Source organism: Penaeus monodon, chromosome 1 (assembly GCF_015228065.2).
Source record: "Penaeus monodon isolate SGIC_2016 chromosome 1, NSTDA_Pmon_1, whole genome shotgun sequence".
Classification (NCBI taxonomy): domain Eukaryota; kingdom Metazoa; phylum Arthropoda; class Malacostraca; order Decapoda; family Penaeidae; genus Penaeus; species Penaeus monodon.
Genome location: NC_051386.1, coordinates 20,789,806 through 20,812,456, shown reverse-complemented (window position 1 = coordinate 20,812,456; position 22,651 = coordinate 20,789,806). Strand labels below are relative to the sequence as shown.

Genomic DNA, 22,651 nt, shown 5'->3' with positions numbered 1-22,651 from the left:
ATATTGAAAATATAGGAGTAGCGTGAGGCTTCGGGGTCAAGATCCCAGGTAAAAAAAAACGATATGACAAAGGTCACATGATGCTATGGTAAGGTAGAGTAACGAAAAGGGTTAGGAATGAGTTAAAGATTGGGGTAAAGTTACAGGTTGAACAGAACTAGAGAGAAGAATGATAAGTGAAAAGGGTAGAGAGACAGCTGATGGGGTATGGTATAAGGTAAAGAATGTTAGAAGGGGAAGGAATTAAGGGAGTAGGGAGTATTATGATAAAGTATTGTGGCGAAAAGGGCAAAAATTAGTTTAACGAATATGGTACGTGGCCAGAACAAGGGGATGAAGAAAAGGAAAAGGAAAATAAGAGTAGGAAAGGCCATGCGAGGACCCTAGTCACTGTCTCCTAAGCTTCCTCAAGACGACAACGAGCAAGGGATTGGAGGGTCAGTGAATAATTAGTACATTTGGAAGATTGTTGTTTGGTACACATCCCAGGCTTTGAATATGGGTAGAATATCTTAAGACAGCATTTTAATGGACGGCCGACTTTCAGCTATTCCCCGGGCCTATTGTGTGAAAGGTCTATCAACACAAACATTATCATCATTACATTTAATCAATATTATTTCCTATTGCTTCCAGTATCAAAAATTGTTTCTCAAAAAAATTAAATTGAAATGTCGGCCAACAACGGGCTGCACAGATATTAATTCTGAATGAACGTTCACCTCCATGTAAAACTTCCATACCATATTTTTTGGATGAACATTTTTAATTAAACAATATTTGATAAAGTATTGCACGGGAAAGAATTTCCCTCGCATTTGTAGTCATGTAGTCATTTCAAACCCATTGTATTTTGTCTTATAGTACACATTTTCAAAACTATTTGGGAATGAATATAATTGCAGTCATAATCAAACATCGGAATAATTAACCAACTTTATTGGTTCATTGGGGAGTTCTTCAGTGTAGGAGTACAGAGGTAGAGACTCACAGAGCCTACCATCACATGACCTGCAGGAGCAGTGTGGCGGCAGACGCTTCTCGTCATACCCGGGCGCCGACACACCTGAGGCCACCCAAACCAGCCCTTGCACCTCCTCCACCTATACAAATCTTACCAACACTTGGCAATTCACTTTAAACTTTCAACAAGATTTTTTTCCCTAATTTTGAGGTATGGAGAATCATAATCTTGCTGAACAATATCAATGCATGAATTACCTTAGCTGAATACCATTAGGGACCACAGGATCACATTCACATGGTGAACATAATTATTTTTCCTCGAAAGCTAAAATGAGAAAATCAGAACTTAAAAAATACCATAATATTTATTCGGCGATTTTTTTTATTAACTATTCCTCCTCTGTTAATAATCGTTTATGACAACTGGCCATATGTCTGCTGTAAAAAAAATTCTGAATATTCATGTGGCCCTGCGCCCCCAAATACCCTTATATGATTCTTTTTCCCTGACATGAGCAAAAGGAAGGTGAAGATGAGGAAACTCACTTTGTACTGGAAAACATAAATTAACATATGAATATTTGAACTGTTGCATGACTATTGTTACAAAACTTGCAGTTTGTATATGAGTTTGATTTACAAATAGAGGAATGGTTGTGGAGTGATATACTGGCTGTGCCTCTGTGGTTTACTAAATAGTAGTTACAGCATATCCAGTGAGCTAAGATTTCCTTGGTTACTGTCATAAGAACTTCTATAGAGTTAACCACAAAAGTACAGCATAAAGCAACGAGTCCTGGGGAGGAAAACCTCAAGGAGTGAGCATACCCAAGAGTACCGATTCTGCCGAATGAATTGCAGAATTCAATACTCCCAGAGAAAGAATTACATCTACATTATGAAAAGATGCAGATGTCTTGTTGCATTGAGTAAATACATAGATGCTGGGTTGGTATCATGGCAGAGCGGTGGAAGAGTCCCACTGGAAAATATTTTTCAAACAAGCTGTCATGAGTAATTCTATAAAAATAATAAGTATATATTTTGATCTCACCCTTTGATGTACAATGTACCTGATTATATATTTCTCTTCTTTTCCTTCTTAAATGACAGACTTGTTTTATCTTCCAGTTGGTGGTCTGGGTGGCTTGTCTCGTAAGCTACACCATGGCACAAATTGTCACTGCCTGCTCTTCACAAATTAACACAGGAGCTGATATACTTTTGACTGGCTTACAACAAAACATTGAGAATAATTACAAAATTCTTGGTACAAAGGCTCTTCATATTTCAGACATAATTCCATACATCATTCATAGTGAATTTTTTTCTTCACATTTTACACACCATATATTGAATTTTACATCAAATATTTTAATCATTCGTTTCTACTTTTACACAACATTCATTTGAAACAGTTACACTAATTACACTTTCCTGATCACGGCTCCATGTTAATGACTGAGAATACCCTGTGAAGCTTCATGATGTTACATACATACATTGTAAATACAAATCAGCCAAAGCTGAAATCGGTGGAATTAGACAGTATCTTCTACATTAACTGTACACTCTACAATGTTGTCTTGTCTTAACAAATTCTCAAAATCAGAGTACACCTTGCCTACTGCATCTACCTAAGAAAGCTCAATCTAATTTTTAAGTTGTACATTGCAGATTTTTCATAGAAAAAGATGCTTCCACGACTTCTATAATGTTTGTTTCTCCTGTAAAATAAAACAAAAATATTGGGTAATGAAGAATCATCTATGTCACAGGAGTAGAATATGTTAACTAGCCAAAAGCACAGTGCACTGAGAGGAAGCAATGCTCACACATCACTTGGTCCTTCCCAGTTTTCCTTTGGTCTCAGTCAAATGCAAGGCTCCTTTTTTTCTCCCTGAAGGGCCTGCCTATATTTTCAAATATCTGCCTGGCTTGATGGCTTGAAAGACAAGAGAGTGCCACACTTAACAACAACAACAATAATTAGCAGAGTAATGCGTGGTAGCTCTAAGACTCGTAGCGGGAGTCTAATGTTCTGGGCTATCACTTGCTACATCACAGATATCTACACACAGACACACATGCATTGCTGAGTCTGGCACCTGCACATCTGCATACTGTAGTGTCCTATGCACTGACAGGTTTTACATGCAGGTCAGGCCCCACTGAGATCATTTGGTGGACTTGTCACGGGGCAGAAGGAGTTGGGCGCAGTAGAGGAAGGGACTGCAGCCCTACCAACCTGAGTGGGCAGGGACTTGTCGTCCCCTGATTGTACTCTGTTGACTGGTGGGATGAGAGGCCTGGTCCCTATCCCCTGCCAGGTCCCACTACCACACACTGGCTTCTTATGGCCTTGGTCACTCTCCACTGTAGGATGGCCTACAGATGCCCTCCAATCCTCCATACTTCTTTCCAAATTACATTCTCTCCGTTGTCCTGAATAGTATGGTAAAAGAACCCACTGAGTTAGGCCAAGTGTGAGGGGGTGACCAGGTGGGGAGGCCAGGGGTGTTGGGGGTGATGGCCTGGCCAGCGTAAGTGAAGCTGGCAGACTGGCCAACCGGGTTCAGGGACTGGCTTTAATCCTTTTGCGTGGAGGTCCAATGGGTGGGATCTGCTGAGTGGCCAATGCTCGAAAGGCTTCGGCAATCAAATGTGGATGAGACTGAATCATGGATTTCCAACCTTGTGTCTCCATGACATCTGTTGCATGCCTGGAAATATATAAACACATTAGTATCAATCTCGGACCATAGAACTCATGTGATTTAATAGATTCTACTTGAAAGTACTACCAAATTTGCATTTATTCAAATAGAACTCTCATGATTTAATAGACTGTACCTCAAATTTGGTATTTATTCAGAGTACATCTAATATTACAAAAATATCCTTCAAAGTTATTACTAAAAAGATCCAGCATGAAATATTAATCAAAACAGTCATGAAAAATGTAATTTATGAGCCAAAGGAATTCATAAGTATTCGCGTTACTTACGTATTGATAAATTCGATCGCTTGAGCCTTCAGTTGATCAGCAGAATGGAGATCAGCAAGAATGAGGACATCAGCAGCATTTTCTATACTTAAGTTGGTACATAATGCTTCTTCGCACATCACTTTAAGTCGCTCCAATGCATACTGCAAAATAGGAAAGCCTGTTAAGTCGGCTGCTTTGGAATATGTTGCAGCTACTATAACCAATCCTAATTAACTTCTAATTACATTATTCTAAAAATTCTATATTTACGTTAACTGCTTACATCACACTGACAAGGCGAGCTGGGTCAATCCCAGGAAAAAATCTGCACAAATGGCATTTGGGTATTTTTTGTTTATTATTTGGAACTGTTGAGACTAATCCATCTTGAAAACCCAAACGACAACTTTACCTTATCTGCTGCAGCCAAGAGATCATCTGCCATTTTCTCTAAATTGGTAGCTTTCCCTGTGTAAATGAAGCGCAGCATCTCGCGTAACACCTCATGGTCCACATCTTGAATTTCTACTCTGTTGTGTTTTCTCTCCTCCATCTCGTGAGCGAACATTGCTGCGAACACTGGCGAGCGAGCTGAAAAACGGGTGGAGCCAATGATGAACTGACAATTACGAAAATCGGACTTATCCCCGTGTAATAAAAAAAAAAGAAAAAGATGGTTAACTGTACATCTACTTGCTCCCCTCGTTTTCAAAGGCGTTTATCTACTCCCTCTCGTCTCTTAACTCACATCAGACAAGGAAATAAGTAGAGAATAAAACACAAACTCACCAGCAAGTATCGCCTTGTGTGCCTGGAACTCCCTACCGGCGACCGAGAGCGTTACGTCCGAGAACCGCTGAGACTCGAACAGAATCCCCAAGTCGTCGGAGAGTCGGCAGTCAGGAACCTTGAAGTGAATGGCGTTGCTCTGGCCCGAGATATTAACGCTGTCTGCCACCACCGAGACCTGCGCACATTGGATCTTCAGGGAGGATGCACAGAGGGAGTAATTGTCATGACTTGTTTCACTTATTCCAAGAAAGAAAGATATATAGGAAAGCTGAATTTCTTCTGGATGGTTCAGGAAGAGAAAGAAATCTTGGGACACCCTTCACAGAACAAAAGTTTGTTAAAAAAAAACGGCAAAACAAATGAATAACGCAACATAACGACCACAACTTCTTGGAATAAACTTCCATGACATCTAAAGCAATGAAAAAAAACCTTGCACGTGAACCAAAACTTAAGAGAAAACAAATAAACCAGGTAGGCAGAATAAGCTTACAAGGAGTTGTCTGGAAGAAATCAAAGTGGCTTACCTCACAGTACAAAGTAAGTTTGTCGTCCGGTAGTAGGCCGTTTGCTTCGTCTAACAAGAAATCTCTCCTTATGAATTTTTTGAAGCCCCAGTCTTTTCCTTGGACAAATCTATATGCTCGTTGACTCTCTGGGAAAAAAAAGACAGTATTGAAACAATCTGAGAATAATAAAGTAACTGATTTTCATAACGGTTCCTTATATTTCCCTATATATAACTCAACATTAACATTCCAAAGTAACTGGCACTTTCTAAACTAGAATCAAAATTCTCTCTCTCTCTCTCTCTCTCTCTCTCTCTCTCTCTCTCTCTCTCTCTCTCTCTCTCTCTCTCTCTCTCTCTCTCTCTCTCCTCTCTTTCTCTCTCACTCACTCACTCCCCACTCACTCACTCACTCACTCACTCACTCACTCACTCACTCACTCACTCACTCACTCACACGCGCGCGCACGCACGCACGCACACACACACACACACACACACACACACACACACACACACACACACACACACGCACGCGCACACACGCACGCACACACACGCACGCACGCCACACACACACACACACACACACACACACACACACACACACACACACACACACTCACCCATAGCTTTAGTTTCTTCTCTTTTGGCATTAAGAATTGAGAACTTAAACTTCGCCCGAACTTCTGATTTGTTTGAAGATACAAGGAGCAGGTAGAGAGAGAGGTAGTCCTTGCTCTCTTCGTCCAGGCCCTTCGGGTTTACACGTAAACACCTGAAAAAGGAAAGGAAAGAGTTACGTCTAAAAGTAAAAAAAAAAAAAAAATCAACAGTCAGCATGATACATATAAACATGAACGCTAATTTGTAATATTTGTGTTTGCAATAGTAATTCACACAGTCTGTAATTATAAGGTGTAGAGAGCCCATTTCCTAGGAATTTGGTGACCTTGTAGCTTCCCCCCGATACCTGTGACATCCGTGGCGTATCCTCAAAACGAGTAATAACGGCCATGCTATATATATAAATACCTAAACCCTTTCAAAAGTCCCAGGCTCTCCCCTCCACGCTTTCCTGTCCCAACATTTAAATCCGCAACATCGCCATGACGCTCTCAGAAAGTAAGAATCGATTAATTCCTCTCTACTGGCAGCCTCTACTCCCCGCCTCCCTCTCTCGCGCCCCATACACACAGAGGGGGGGAGGGGGGACCCGGCGCGGAGCCAAGCGCTGAGCCGGGCTTAGGCCTCGGGTTCCCGCCGGCCAGTGAAAATAAGGCTCTGCACGCACCTCCATCTGTCAGTTTTAGCTCCGAATGCAACTTGAAAGTTCTCTGCAATCCCCGATGGAACGGCTCAGATATCCACGCAATACAGATGTACGTATGAAACGCACTTAACTCTATTTCAAAAACCGAATCAAGTAATCTAAGCTCATTTCGATTTCTCGCCCCCTGTCGTGTATTCTAATTCATTCGTAGACTCAACATAGCGCTTACGTCGAGACCCACGACCTATTTCCAACCTAAGCTGGGCAGGCGACCGGCGGCATCCACCATACCTACCTATCCTGAACTGCACTAAATCCCCCTAGTCATTAGTCCGAAATAAACCACAGTGTTTTTCCCCACCATTCCTTGGGTTTTATTTGAGCTGATCCCCGGGATAAGGAAGAGATTTCCTCTTTTAAATACTTTTTAAAACCCGTTATCCCCCATTGTATAGAGACAACGCCACAACACCCTCACGCCCTACAATACACGCGCCTCGACATTAATAACCACACACCTGCATTCTTCGGCCTCAATCTAATAATATCGAGATGGAAAATGTCATATGAGGACAAACTGAAAGCACAAGGCAACCTCTAGAATTCGCTGTGCATTGGAGGAGGTTCTAATCCATGAGGTTGCCAGCTGTCACAGCCTGGCCACCCACGTGGGACACCCTCGCCCACCCCCACACCGCCCCTGGCATTTACGATCGATAGATGGCTTCAAACATGGCCATGCTGGGGGGGGGGGGTAGAAGAGCAAACAGATAAAGCATCGGCAAGTCTCAGTGTGTGTGTGTGTGTGTGTGTGTGTGTGTGTGTGTGTGTGTGTGTGTGTGTGTGTGTGTGTGTGTGTGTGTGTGTGTGTGTGTGTGTGTGCGTGTGTGTGCGTGCGTGTGTGTAAAGTTATTATTTTCACGCGACACAAAGAGAGGAAGTAACACGGGTGTCAAGACACGAAGGAACACGCACGTATACACACACGCACGCTGCCTCGCTCAAGCTATCCACGTGATGTTTTAGATCGATGAAGCAAAGCAAAGGAAAGGAAAGCAAAGCAAGCCAAAGTATCTTTCCCTTGAACTTGCCGGGTCACACGAATTGCAGTTTTCCCACAAAAGATCTCTTAAAAGGATGCTACTCGTCGGGTACTTCAAGATACCATCTTTCCCGCTACTCAAAAAAATCACGCTCGTCGCTTTTCTCTCTTTTAATCTCGACGAGAATGAAACATCAAGCCTAGGGAAGGAGAGGCAGGAAAATGACCGCCGGATCCGTTTTAGTGAAGCTCAACTCCAGTGGACTACATAGCGCGGGGCAAGAGTGCGGTCGCAGCAGGTGACCGCGTTATCTGGCTGCTCATCACCTGCACTTGACACACTCAGCAGCCCACGCGCGCTCACTCCCACCCTCTATTATGGGTCATAAAGCCATGCGCTGATATTCATAATAAGTTGCACCCTAAAAACGGCATTACAACAGGAAAACTTGGATATCGCCTCAAATGACGCCACGTAGTTCTACAATTAATTTGATTTCCTTACTGTTGGACTAAATAAAATAGTCACACACACGGCCACCGCATTAATAGCTACTCTTCAAAGAAGTTTACATTGAGAGAAACTGTGTGTGTGTGTGTGTGTGTGTGTGTGTGTGTGTGTGTGTGTGTGTGTGTGTGTGTGTGTGTGTGTGTGTGTGTGTGTGTGTGTGTGTGTGTGTGTGTGTGTGTCGCATTAATATCCACTCTTCAAAGAAGTTTCCATTGAGAGACTCTGTGTGTGTGTGGGGGGGGGGGGACAGGCAGGCAGAAAGCGACTGAAGTTAGCTCGCGTGAGACAACGCTGGGAATGTTGCGTGAAGTCACAGTTCCCTGAGGTGTGTCCCACGTCACCAAAACTTTCAACACAGAAATTCTCTCAGCAGAACAAACGCGTTAGCACCTTCAACCGTATTGCGGACGGTGTCAATCGCGTGGAAAGATTAAGCCGTTCTTATTTTCACTCTTAACGCGAGGCGTTCCTTGGCTATCCCATGCCATGCCATGCCACAGAAGCGACGTAAACATACCCCACATACCCACAATGCGCGCGATTGCCTCAATGACACAGTAACAAGGCGCTTCATTACACGAGGCGCTCGGCCCTTTGGCAATACGCGCTCTACCAGGTGATGGGGTACGGGGCTCCGCATGCTAAAACGATCTCCTGTTATACTTGTCCTCATTTTCAGGCTATGGATGCTGACAAAAAGTGTTCTAGTTACCTTGGTAAGCTGCTGCCTCTCTGCTACCCGCCCTCCCTGCCATGCTCTCCTCCCTTCCTCTTCCCCCCTGCCCTTGCCCCGCCCCGCCCTGCCCGCCTGGCAATCTCCCAAGCGGGCCACTTATCACCACCACCAGCGTAAGGTCGCGCAAGCAGAGCCCTCGTGGCCTGCAGCACGCAGAGCGGCATCCCGCCCCTCGCGAGGCTACGTCGAGGAACAGAGGCGATCGAGCAGAGACGAGCCCCAAGGGAAGCGAAGGTAAGAGGAAGCTCCACGAGATTTAAAAAAAAGCAGAATGTCTTGTTTTGTCAGGTCACGCGGCAACCCCTTATGCCAGCCCTGACCTCGTACGGGCAGTGACGTCAGGCCTCACTCATTCATTGGCAAAGTAATGTATGTCAGCCGCATTGGACGTCGCTCGCTGCACAAACTACACGCAAAACAGAGAACAGGATACTCCATCGCTGCCGCTCTACACAGGGGATTTATATATGCAGTGAACTATGCTCCACGTACTGTGAATAAACATATGAAAGTGTTTTAAACTCCTTTGATGTTGAGCCTAATAGCGAGAACGATTAGTATGGATTATCCACAGCAATTCTAACCCTCACATAAATGCACGTAATTGTACTTGCAATAAAAGGAAAAGCTATCCCCGATGCCTTTGAGAACGAGCCTGAGAGGTCAATTTCCCTCATTTTGTCTTTGTAAAGTTTCCCGCGACGAGAGAGACTGGCAAGTGCCGACCGGATTAGAAAATACAGAGACAGAGAGAGGAGAGAGAGAGAGAGAGAGAGAGAGAGAGAGAGGGGGGGAGGGAGGGAGGGAGGGAGGGGGGGAGGGAGGGAGGGAGGGAGGGAGGGAGGGAGGAGGGAGGGAGGGGAGGGGAGGGAGGGAGGGGAGGGAGGTGAATGGCGAAACACTTCCGTATTTACATGCCGAAAGAAAGAAAGAAAAAATGAATGTGAAACTGATTGAGTCAAGCAAGTAAGCAAGCCAGCCAAAAATAGAGGCCATAACATACACATTGCTATTGATTAAGCGAGTGGCGGGGCGTCACGGTCCCTAAGCTACGGGTGCAGAAGGGGGCCGCACTGTCAACGCGCCTAATGTGGCACTCCAAGGCAGCCCTCAACGGCATTCAGGTATCGTAGAGGCTGAGAGATAACCATGAGAAGCGACTAACAATCACAAGGTCACGATATTTTTTTTTCCTTCTGGACACCTGACGTCAGTGTTTGTGTACGAAAATCAGACTTATGTGCAAGTGCGCGTAAAAAGAAAACAGGGGGAAGGGCGCTACATCACTTACCATTTTAGCTTATCATTGGCACCCGCGGAGAAAGTCGAGGATTTGAGTACCTCTCCCATCTCCTCCCTGCAGAAACTAAAGTTGTTGATCGTCCACATATAACTGAACTTTATAACTTTAACCTGGGGATAAAAGGGAAAAAAAAACAGTATTAGTCGACGGTCCCTTTTAAAATGTGTATACAGTGTGCATATATAAATGTCATCAGAATATACATCCAATATAAATACTCTAAAGCCAGATTCAACATCAGATTCAGTACCATGAAACTAAATGATAATTGTAATCAAAATATCATTAAGCTACTGCCAGGACACGATCTCAAGTGCCAATAGGGTCGAGTAACAAGTCCCTCACAAGCTGCCCTTGGTCAGCTGTGGTTCCCTCGCCAGCAGCTGTTACAAAGCCTGCCACGCTGATCACGTCTAGATGCAAACCGTCAAATTTCTGCTACATATTCCCTGCTCTCTCGCTCATTCATTGCGCGAACTTCATACTGATCTAATGAATGACGGAAGTTGTAGTCTCCTGTTCTCTATCTTTACAGGGCGCGTTCGTTTCTGTGTTTCTTCTTGCATCTGCCCTAATTCCTTTCCCTCCAACATGGGTACGTTCCCTAGGGTGAGTTCCAACTCTAACTACCTACACTGCTAATCCCTCTTCTCTCTCTCTCTCTCTCTCTCTCTCTCTCTCTCTCTCTCTCTCTCTCTCTCTCTCTCTCTTCCCCATAACTTCCTCTCCATCATCTTTCCTTTCCCTCCCACCTGCATGTTCCTGCTTCCTCTCTCAAGCCTCAAGCTGAGGAGCATCTCACGGGTGACCTTGAGAAGCAAAGAGGCAGCAGAGCCATCAGTCACCATGGCAACGGCCCCATCTCCCTAAATATCCCTCCCTAAATTTGCACTCCCCAGTGCCTCTGTCTAACCTCTCCAAGCCACTTTACTTTTATAATGCACAGAAATTTATCAAAAGCTTGCCTACGACACTACTGACTGGACTGTTCCTTAACTACAACGAAGAGAACGAAGACCCTTGAAAGAAGTTATTGACTGGAGCGTCCGAGGAGCTTTAAACTGAGGCAATTGTCCCTCCTCCCTTTGACTTCGGCTCCTTGGCAGTGAATGAATGAATGAGAGAGTTCGTGCGAATACATGAAAGAGCGAGCGAAAGGGACATAGATACAAATATACGTAAATAGATCGAACTAAGGATATAGTCAAGAAGAGAGAAAGGACAAAGGAAGGGAGAGCGAGCGGGAACGGGAGCAGGAGAGGGAGAGTAGAAGTGGAAAGTGGGAGAGGAAAGGCGAGAGTGGGAGAGGAGAGGTGAGTGGGAGTGGTAGTGAGAGTTGGGATGTAGAAAGAGGGGATGAGAGGAAGGGGAGAAAAGACAGAAAGGGACAGAGGAATGAGAGAGGGAGAGAAAGAGTGAGAGGGAGGGGAGAGGGAGGAAAATAGGGAGGGGAGAGGGAGAGGGAGGAGAGGGGCACGTACCTGAGTGTAGCACCAGTTCTCGGCGACGGGCATGTTGTTCTCCGGCGGTAGCGGAGACGGCACCCGTGACACCGACATGCTCACGCCCCCCGAGGACACGTGTCCGCCTCCGCCGTGAACCGAGTGGGCGTGGCCGACTGCAACACGATCACGGACCAGGTTACCACGTGCTATCATGATCATAAATGGGATTAATAGCATCAAGTATAAAATGGTGTAAGTGTATTCAGTATGGGAGCGCACGGAATGAAGAGGTTGTCATGGCAAACGGAGTCAACGGGACACTTACCCAGCGCGGGATGGTGCGCGGGGGGCGTGTGGGCTTGGTGAGGCACGGCTGGGTGCTGCTGCACGCCCGCGTGCGGCACTGCTACGTGCGCTGGAGCCGCCGCCGCCGCGGCGAGAGGAGGAGGACCTTGGTGGGGCTGTGGCGCACCTGCTGCGGCTGCTACGACGACTGCTGCCGCCGCCTGCTGTTGCTGCTGCTGGTGCTGCTGCTGAAGGTGGGGGGCGTGGGCGTTGGCCGCGTTGGGCGCGGGCTGAGGCTGTGGCTGCGCGTGCTGTTGCTGAGCGTTGTTGGCAGTCGGAAGGGCGGGCGCGGCGATGGCGGGCTGAGGATGCTGCTGCTGCTGCTGCTGCTGTTGTTGTTGTTGCTGTTGTTGTTGTTGTTGTTGTTGTTGCTGCTGCTGCTGTTGCTGCTGCTGTGGCGGTGCTTGGTGAGGCTGTTGGTGCGGCGGCTGCTGGTGTGGCTGCTGTGGAGGCTGCGGCGGAGGCTGCGGTTGTGGCGGCGGGGGCGGGTTGTTATTGGAGTGGGGCTGAGGCGGCAGAGCCCCCGACACGCCGCCGGAGCTCCCACCGCGCGACTCCACCGTGGCGGCTGAGGCGGCCCAGCACACCCCCGACCCCGTGCCGCCTCCCCACACTCGGCACACCTGAGGACACAACAAACCGGTTAGGAAAAAAACACACTTACCAAAAATAAAAAGGCACAAATAACAATAACAATCGCCTGGATAACTCCTCCAGAGATAAACCTATTCGCGCACCAACATGATTTCCGAAGTAAGGCAGCTTCTACGAGGACCTCCTCGACGAGAGGTGGTGGTGGGGTGTGTGTGTGTGTGTGTGTGTGTGTGTGTGTGTGTGTGTGTGTGTGTGTGTGTGTGTGTGTGTGTGTGTGAGTGTGTGTGAGTGTGTGTGTATGTGAGAGAGAGAGAGAGAGAGAGAGAGAGAGAGAGAGAGAGAGAGAGAGAGAGAGAGAGAGAGGAGAGAGAGAGAGAGAGAGAGAGAGAGAGAGAGAGAGAGAGAGAGAGAGAGTGATAGAGAGAGAGAGAGAGTGTGTGAGAGTGATAGAGAGAGAGAGAGTGTGTGAGAGTGATGAGAGAGAGAGAGAGTGTGTGAGAGTGATAGAGAGAGAGAGAGAGTGTGTGTGAGAGTGATAGAGAGAGAGAGAGAATATGGACTCCCACTCTTGCACATTAATATACATGAAAACAAAACGAACACCTGTACTTTTTGCCGGCTTGGCGAATACTAATAAAAAAAATACATAAAACAAATAAAATAAATAAGTACAGATTCTCCAAAACTCGATATCTACGGAAACAATACGAAATGAATTCTCAGGTATAGATAAAGAATCAGTGCGTAGAAATAGTGTTACGTGTTTGATCATACAAGTATACGCAGCCTGCCAGGGTGTTCGAGGTCACCAGGGTAGCGTGCGTGTCACCCCCCCCCCCTCATTTAAAACTGCACCGTCGATTTCACAACACTGGGTCAACTATGTAAGCCACAATACTTCAAGAGAACGGCTTCCAAAAATAGAACACCAACAAAGAAACAAACGTTTCATAGATCGATAAATCTACTAACAATAAACAAAATCTGGAAAACAATATATCACGTACAGTAATAAAAAAAAAAAAAAAAAAAAAAAAAAAAAAAAACTCACCCACCCCCCTCCGTCCCCCCCCCCCCCCCGCCACCAGCTCGCTCAAACGCCCGCGATGATGATGTCACAGCCTTGCCCGAGCTCGCAGCTCCCGGAGTACATAGCACGCCCGGCCTTGGGAGCCCGACATGACCATTGTGGCAGAGGTCATCACCGCACTTACTTCCGCGCCCACACTCATCACCCGGAACACGGGGACACGTCGCCTCGAATGAGTTACGCCCACATCTCGCCTTGGGACGCCGCGTCGCCCACCTGGTCGCCAACACGACTGGAATCCACGTGCCATTGCTACGCTCGCTCGCTCTGTTTGTCTGTCGGCCAGTCTGTCTGTCGGCCAGTCTGTCTGTCTGTCTCTCTCTCTCTCTCTCATGCTTTCTCAATCTCTGTCTGTCTGTTTCCCCGCCAAGTCCTGAATGAATCCCGATGATATTTTCCGTCCTTCCACGTTTTCTTTCCTCCGCCAACGTTTTCGATCGCTATTTCCCTCCTTCCTGGTTTCACTTGTCTGTGAAATCTTTCACGAAGTGTTTCCCGGTCACAAGGTTACTTACTAAAAAAATTATGACACGCATAAAGGTTGAAAATGAAAAGTATCCAGAGAACAGAAAATAAATAAAGATAACCAAGACGAAGAAAAGAGAGACGCAGGACGAACGGAAATAAGATGAGGGAAACGAAAAGGAGTGAACGAGAATAGGGGGGAAGGCTGCTCAAAAGGGAAAGGAGAGGGAAGCAGAGAGAAGAGGGACTGCGAGCGAGCATATCGAGGCTCACGGCCGCGGCCACAGAACCTGACAGCAGCCAAAATGTCGCCCGTCGCTGGAAAACGGGATCACGGTCGGCACGGTGGCCCTCGCCGCTCCCATCCTTCCCCCTCCCTCGACCCTCTTCCCTCTCTCCCCTCCTTCACCCCTCCCTCGGCCCTCGTCGCCCTCGCCCCTCCCCCTTCCCGGCTCCTCCTTCCTTAACACACTTCACCGCGTTACACTTCCTCGTGTGTGCATGTGCCCTCGCATGGAGATCCGTCCGAATGGCAGTCCGTCCGTCCGTCCACCACTGCTGTAAGCTAGCACGAGTTGCATATATCAACACACGAATGAACAGACTAAGCGTAGACACTGAGAGCGTGCTTTCACCAAATGCTTTTAAACGGTCCGTGAAGTTACCTGCCACAACCCACACAGTCTTGTCAGTCACATTACACTCTCAGATCCACAGCGTTTCTTCAACGTCCGAGGACAGTTCTGCGCGGGCTCCACAACCAGGCAGGGTGGGCCTACCTCTCCGTCGAGAGCAGAGTGCCACAGAGATACGTGAGGCAAGTACGGAGAGGGGAAGGCGGGAGAAGCACAAGCACGTCCTGTGCTTGCGTGGTTATGACTGGAGGCTCGCGCAGTTGCCAGCAGCGAGGCAGCGTTGCCCCCTCTCCTCTCCCTGGCCCCTCCCACCAATACCGGTCCTGGACACGCTTGTAACTTCTTTTTTTGCCCTCGCAAGCGCCGCCAGTCTCGTCCAGTCCGGACAAAAATACACACCTGGATGCTGGCGAGGAGGCTTTGATCTCAAACCAGGCAACACGAAGCCCGGCCCTCAAGGCACACCAAATATACTTCATGGCCGTCCTGTCTCGACTGAACTAGGGCCTCTAAACACAGTACGCAGTGGTAACCTACAGGAGACGCTGTGTAACGCAGTAACTACATCGGGCGGATTATGTTCACTGGGAAGAATCGAGGGAGGACGAGGGATAGGAAGGGGGAGAGGGAGAGGGAGAGGGAGAGGGAGAGGGAGAGGGAGAGGGAGAGGGAGAGGGAGAGCGAGAGGGAGAGGGGGAAGAGAAAGAGAAAGAGGGAGTATGCGTGCCCACAAACGCCGGGCTTGGCGTACACCATAAGCACGTGCGCTGCTGAACGCTGAATAAGGACTGATCATCTACGAGTTCTTGCTTTTAGCCAGTCATGCCCCCGCTGCTACCGCCTGAGAATGAGGAAAACGTGAAACTCGGCGAAACCAAGCATCCTTGGGGCCACGGCGAGCGTCGTCATCGCTCGCCAGACCCGATCAAAGCTCGTACCGACGCGACGCTGGCTGCTAGGAGCCCCTACCTTCATCGCGATCGCCGAACATGCGCTGGGAGATGGCGCTGCGAATCCTCGAGCATGATTTGTCTCTTTGTGTTTTCCCGCCCAATCTCCAGCCTCGAGCCTTGGAGCGTTCCTTCGATTCATAGCAACGGTCTTTTTCACCGCTATGTCTGCCAAGGCACCCCGTCCCGCCGCGCCCTCCACGCCAAAACCACCCGTATTGCCGGCCGCCCAGACGACATTCTTGCGAAACACCCGCCCGGCCGCGCGGCGACAGGCCCAACTCGGCCCTATTTCGATTGATCATAAATACCATTTTCGGGTGGGTCGACCAACCTTCCCACAGCCGTTCTAGGCCACGCCACTGTGAACTCAATGCGCTCGTGTCGTTACTTCCGTTTTCCTCTGCAGCGTCTAACCTTCCCCGCTGCTTCCCATGTGGAGGCCGCTCGATGCCATACACCGTCACTTCCTCCAATCAGCGAGGAAGTCCTTCTGATGGGAAGCGATAAAAGCCGAAGGGAAATTATCAAACATAAAAACAAAAATGAAAGGGGAAAACAAGAAGACGAACGTTTGAGAGCGCGGAGCGAAAAGCTGAAGAGAAATCCACACGCGCCGACGTTTCCGAATAGTGACCCATGCGGTGCATAGTAATAAATGTCGGATTCCCTTGCGTTCGCGGATACCTGCCACTTTCACGAGCGGTAGAGCCAGCCAAGGGAGGGAACTTGAGTGATAAAAGACCGCCCTCGTCGACTACCACTCAGTGACCCTCGTTATCAACCTTGACTCGTTTACCATCGTAGCCTTGTCAAGCGTCGCAAACAACCGTCATACATAAGTTAATCCGCGCCACGGCCACGCGTGCCACCGGGGACCGCAGTGCAGAGTGGGCGCCTCCCAAGAAAACATGCAAGCAGTCAAGCAAGCAAGTGGCATTCCCTACACAAGATATGCCACAGTAGCCACTAGAATACACTCTAAATCCTCGCAAACGCAACGAGAGGCATTCATCACAAATGGCCGGCCCAGTCACAAGTTCCCGGATGTTTAACAGGACCGATTTCTGTCACGCGAGGGGCGTCCAGACCCGACATGAGACCAGTGAACCTCGGTCAGGGGGGTGGGGAGAGCGAGGCATTAGGGTGAGAGCTAGAAAGCGTGAAAGAATGAAGTAGAAACAGTAATACAGATATGGTTTCTACGATCAAAGAACTGCAAATGATTTGTAGAGTGAGTGAGTGAGTGAGTGAGTGTGTGTGTGTGTGTGTGTGTGTGTGTGTGTGTGTGTGTGTGTGTGTGTGTGTGTGTGTGTGTGGTGTGTGTGGAGAGAGAGAAGAGAGAGAGAGAGAGGAGAGAGAGAGAGAGAGAGAGAGAGAGAGAGAGAGAGAGAGAGAGAGAGAGAGAGAGAGGGTGTGGGTGTAGTGTGTGTGTGTGTGTGTGTGTGTGTGTGTGGTGTGTGTGTGTGTGTGTGTGTGTGTGTGGTGTGTGTGTGTGTGTGTGTGTGTGTGTGTGTGGTGTGTGCGTGCGTGCGTGCGTGCGTGCGTGCGTGTGTGTGTGAGAGAGAGAGAGAGAGAGAGAGAGAGAGAGAGAGAGAGAGAGAGAGAGAGAGAGAGAGAGAGAGAGAGAGAGAGAGAGAGAGAGGAGAGAGAGAGAGAGAGAGAGAGAGAGAGAGAGAGAGAGAGAGAGAGAGAGAGAGAGAGAGAGGAAAGAGAGAGAGAGAGAGAGAAAGAGAGAGAGAGAGAGAGGGGGGGGGGGGAGGAGTGAAGTCTAGTTACGGCAGTCTCAGCTTTCTCACCCAGATGACAATGAGGGCGGGAACACCCCCCCCTATCCACCTCTTCCCCTCGCCCCCCTCACCCTCCCTCAGGACCTCCTAACGGCCCGGAAACATACAGACGAAGGGATCTTTCGTCACCTTGCCCTCTGCACTTGCCTTAACAACTTCTCGTGTCCCAGATATTGAATCTCGTCCCAAATAATGAATTCGCGTCCCAAATAATGAAGATCACGTTCCAAATATTGCATATCTCGTCTCAAATAATGAAGATCACGTCCCAAATATTGCATATCTCGTCCCAAAAAATGAACATGCCCCAAATATTGAATCTCCCGTCCCAAATAATGAATATCTAGGCTACAAACTTTAAACAAAGGGCCAGGAGGCATTAAAAGATTTTTTTTTTGGGGGGGGAGGTGTTCACAATACCTTCACAGGTCGACATCACGTCAATCGAGAAAATACCAGTTGAAGTCGCGCATTACCGAAGTCAAGCATGCACTTGCAAGCAGGGAATACAAATAAAGACACACGGCATGATGTGCATATCTCATCCATGCGAGGAATTCAAGATACGAGATTTTTACTTTTGTTTCCTCTAAGGGATAACTCGTTCAGTTCTAAGTAAAAAAAATAATGTGGTCAATTCTCATTTTTAAAAAAGCAAACTACGCTAAATATCCTTATTTACGCGCTCTATGAGTCTAATGAACTTGACTGGATATTTACAAGCATATAGTTCACGAATGGGTATTCGCACGAGATTCAGGAGTAGGGTTAAGTCGAGCAGGTAAGCCATAAGAGCCCCTTTATGCTCCGGGAGTTGATGTAATGGCACCAAGTACAGGTGTGGAGCGTGCTAGTAGATGTCGTGGGTCTGTGTACAAGCTAGTGAGCTGAACCTCTCACTTTCTCCCAGTAGGTCGGAGGAGGAAATCTGGGTTACTGATCACCCAGCGCCACTCACTCTTACAATCTACCAACCCATATAATAAGCCAGGTCCCCCACAACATCCTCTCACTGGCCTACAGACAACCCACGTTGACTTTCTCCCCCTCTCCTACCCACCCCACCTAAGCCACCCACAAACACTCCCATCCTCACCCGAAACGCCCACGAGAGTCGCTTATCTTTTCGACTCTTAAGAGCGCTTGCCTTCCCGAATCTAAGAGCGGCACACGACCCTCCGTCCAGGTTTCATTCGGCTCGGAGCAGCGGCGTCTCGGACTAAAGCTGCGCTACCAAAACAACGGGCGAGACTTCCCATCTATTAAATTCGGACTCGGGCGTTCGCAGCTAGCTAGCTGCGGGCCACGGGTGCCTAAAGGTGTAGTGGGCCACCCGCGCCTAGGTGTGGTCGGCGGGCGTGCTGCTCGTATTTTATAGGCGTGTTGCAAACGGTTACTCGAGGACATGCAAGCGAGCTGAATCGCTGGTCGAAACAGGGGTTGAATACCGTCATTCGCACCGTAGCAGTCGACGTCCTCATCGTCATTACTGTCAATTTCAGCGTGTGCCGTTTATCAACATCAACATCCTCTCTAAATCTCGGCTCCCTCTCCTCCACCTGGGTAAACATCATTCATTAAGGAAAGCCAGAAATGTGGCCATAATCAACATGGTCGCTCCGTGCCACTAGGCGCACACAAATACTAAACACGGAAAAAATGGGGTCAGCTCACACGAGCAACCAATCACAAACTCGTGTGCGCTAACACCCAGTGTCTCTATTAACTCACTAACGAAATGGCTTGACCGTGTTCAACATGACACCTTGAGCTTGACGGCGAGCCATTCACAACAGTGTTCCATCTCCTGGTCTTAATTTTTCCTGCAACCCAGTTCCCATCGCGCCCTTCCCCGCCGCCACTACTAAGCGCAGCCTTGTCAAGATCTGCAAGTTGCAAAAACAGCGCCGCAGAGACAATGTGCAAGAACACTCATTAAGTCTCCCGTCGTTCGCACACTGAGGTCGGCGGACATGCCTGCTCTTTACTCATGCTACCCTTAGTGGGCGATGCACGAGACTGGCGACGGGATCCCCGACAGGTAAAAATGCCTGTCGGAGGGGCACGTGGCTCTACTTTCCCGAGGCGGCCGACTACGGGGGCAGAGGCTTTCTACATCGAGCCGTCTCGCGGGCGACGACGGAAGGAAGGCTGGCACTAAAACGCTGACTGTGATTTATCTCGAACGATGAAACTGCACGCTGACGGCGGCGGCAGTGACAAGTGCCAGGTGTGGGCGAGGGCTTTCACTAGAAACTACCGCGGCCACGAGAAACCCTTCGCGGCGCGCACATGTCAGCCACTCTCTCCCGGAGCTGTGCCGTCGCCGCCGACTCTCTTTTAAAAAAATGCTATCATCGAGCGCCCCGGCCTCCGAACAGGACCAACGCCGCCCTGGCCCTGCCTGCGTGGCACTATCTGCCCTGCGACGGAGCGAGGGTGAGGAGACCGTGCCCCCCCCCCCCCCCCGCCTCGTCGACGGAGACAAGGAGAACGAAACCCCAGCGACGTGCACCTTGCGTTTCCGATTCCACGTAGGCGCCGAGGGTGTCGAGCCGCGCCGAGAGAGAGCCTGGCACCTTTCCATGCATTTGTTTAGGTGTGACCACATCGTGCCAACAAACAAAACGGCCGATCAGATAAAATCAACAAAAAACATTAACTAGTATGCTGTTGCTTGTCCACTTCTACTGACAAACGCAGATAGCTTGGGGAAGAGAACAAAGCAGGAACCGAAAACAATCACTCGAACTCCCACCGAAAAAAAAATCAAAACAAAACGAACGAAAAAGGCAACGGAGTCTAACAAACAATCTCTTTCCTCCCTCCCTCCCTCCCTCTTCCTTGCCTCTTCGCCCCTTCTTTCCTCCCCCCTTCCTCCATCCCTCTTCTCTTCCTCCATCCCTCCGTGCCCTAGTCTCGTAGTGCCTCCAAAATAATGCGTGCCCGTGCTGTCCCAGGGAGGCGCAACAGGTGGTAATAATGTTCTTGGCATGTGATTCGCTCTCCGAGAATGTGTTGAAAGAAATTCTGGTCCAGTGTGACGATTCGAGGTACACACACACACACACACACACACACACACACACACACACAAACACACACACACACACACACACAACCACACACACACACACACACACACACACACACACACACACACACACACACACACACACACCACACACACACACACACACACACACACACACACACACACACACACAGAGGGGACAAAATTCATACAATACACGAAAGCTTATGCGGCCCTAGGATAAGAAAAAAAACGAGACCTGATGGGGGGAAGAGAGAGAGAGAGAGAGAGAGAGAGAGAGAGAGAGAGAGAGAGAGAGAGAGAGAGGGAGAGAGAGAGAGAGGGGGAGAGAAAGAGGGAGAGAGAGAGAGGGAGGAGAGAGAGAGAGAGAGGAGAGAGAGGGAGAGAGAAAGAGGGAGGGAGAGAGAGGGAGAGAGAGAGAGAGAGAGGGAGAGAGAGAGAGAGAGAGAGAGCGGAGGAGAGAGAGAGAGGGAAGAGAGAGAGAGAGAGGAGAGGAGAGAGAGAGAGGAGGAGAGAGAGAGGAGAGAGAGAGAGAGAGAGAGAGAGAGAGGAGGGAGGGGAGAAGGAGAGAGAGAGAGAGAGAGGGGGAAGAGAGAGAAAAGAAAAAGGAAAAGAAGAGAAGAGAAAAAAGGGGAGAGGGAGAGAGAAAAGGGAAAGAAAAGGGAGACGGGACAGGGAAAGAGGAGACCGGAGGGGGCCCCCCCCAAAGGGAACCCCCCGAGGAAGAAAAAAAGAGGACAGAAAAAGGGAGGAGGAGGAGAAAAAGGGAAAAAATTTAAAAAATAAAAGGAAGAAAAGGAGAAAAAGGACGAGGCGAGGAAAAAGAGGAGGAGGAGAGGAGGAGGAGGAGGAGGAGGAGAAAAAAGAAGAAAGGGGAAGAAGGGGGAAAAAAAGAGGGGGAACAAAAAGCGCAAGGATTAGAAGGGGGCGAGGTTGGGAAAAGGGGGAAAAGAAAGAGAAAAAAAACCAAAGGGGAAAAAGAAGGAAAGAATACCCAAAAAGAAAAAGAAAAAAAGGTGCAAAAGAAAGAGAAGGAAGAATGAAAAACGGAAGGGCACAGAGGAAGAAAAAAAGATTAAAAAACGGGGAAAAAATTTGAAAGAAAAAAAAAAAAAAAATAAAGAGAAAAAAGGAAAATTTTGAGGACCTAAGGCCCCCCAAGGACAAGGGGGACCCCAAAATAAACCAAAAAAAAAAAACCAAACAACCAACAAAACCAAAACCAAAACGGGGCCCCAAAAACCCCCAAAAAAAAAAAAAACCCCCCAAAAAAAAAAAAAAACCCAAAAAAAAAAAAAAAAAAGGGAGGGGGAAGGGGAAAAAAAAGGGGAAAAAAAAAAAAAAAAAAAACCCCCAGGGGGGAAAAAAAAAAAAAAAAAAAAAAAGGTGGGGGGGAAAAAAAAAAAAATTTTAGGGGAAAAAGGGGAAAAAGGGGGGGAAAAAGGGGTTAAAAGAGGAAAAAAAGGGAAGAGGAAAAGGGAAAAGAAAAGAGAAAAAAAAAAAAGAGAAAAGGGGAGAGAAAGAAAGAAAGGAAGAGAAAAAAGGGGATAAGAGAAAAAGGTAGAATTTAAAAGAAATAAGGGAGGGGGGGTTTAGGAAAGAAAGGAAAAGGGGAGGAAAAAAAAAATTATGGCGGGAACAGTGAACAAAAAAAGTAAAGAAGGAAAAAAAAAAAAGGGGAAAAAACCCAAAAAAAAAAAAAAAAAAAAAAATTATAAAATAAAAATAATAAATTTTAAATTAAAAAAAAAATTTTTAAAAAAATATAATATAAAATATATAAAAAATTAAATAATTTTATAATTTTTTAATAATTAAAATAAAATAATAATAATATTATATATATATTAGATAATATAATAATATAAAATTATATTATATAATATAAAAAAATAAAATATATATATATATATATATAATATATATTTTATATAATAATATATAATAATATATAAAATATATATATAATATATATATATATATTATATTATATTTAAAATATATATATTTATATATAAATATACATATAATATAATATAATATATATAATACAAATAAAATATATAAAATAATAAAAATATAATATAAATATATATATATAAATAAAAAATATAAAATAAAAATTAATATTAATAAAATTAGATAATAATATATATATATAC

The 22,651-nt window shown here is 47.1% G+C and overlaps 1 protein-coding gene across 4 annotated transcripts in view; it reads right to left on the bottom strand.

Moving 5' to 3' along the window:
- Positions 1-923: 923 nt before the first annotated feature.
- Positions 924-22,651, bottom strand: part of LOC119568684 (speckle-type POZ protein B-like) — a 37,589-nt gene continuing 15,861 nt past the window's right edge. Inside the window, exons 2-10 of one of the 4 annotated variants that reach the window (XM_037917198.1) lie at positions 11,891-12,533; positions 11,602-11,771; positions 10,109-10,230; positions 5,882-6,033; positions 5,275-5,402; positions 4,745-4,937; positions 4,368-4,546; positions 3,974-4,116; positions 924-3,689 (exon numbers count right to left, since the gene is read on the bottom strand). In XM_037917198.1, coding sequence (XP_037773126.1) covers positions 3,542-3,689; positions 3,974-4,116; positions 4,368-4,546; positions 4,745-4,937; positions 5,275-5,402; positions 5,882-6,033; positions 10,109-10,230; positions 11,602-11,771; positions 11,891-12,533 — 1,878 coding nt within the window. In that variant the 3' untranslated portion in view covers positions 924-3,541. The remainder of the gene's footprint in view (positions 3,690-3,973; positions 4,117-4,367; positions 4,547-4,744; positions 4,938-5,274; positions 5,403-5,881; positions 6,034-10,108; positions 10,231-11,601; positions 11,772-11,890; positions 12,534-22,651) is intronic. The other 3 variants (XM_037917286.1, XM_037917330.1, XM_037917242.1) reach the window with 3 other exon arrangements.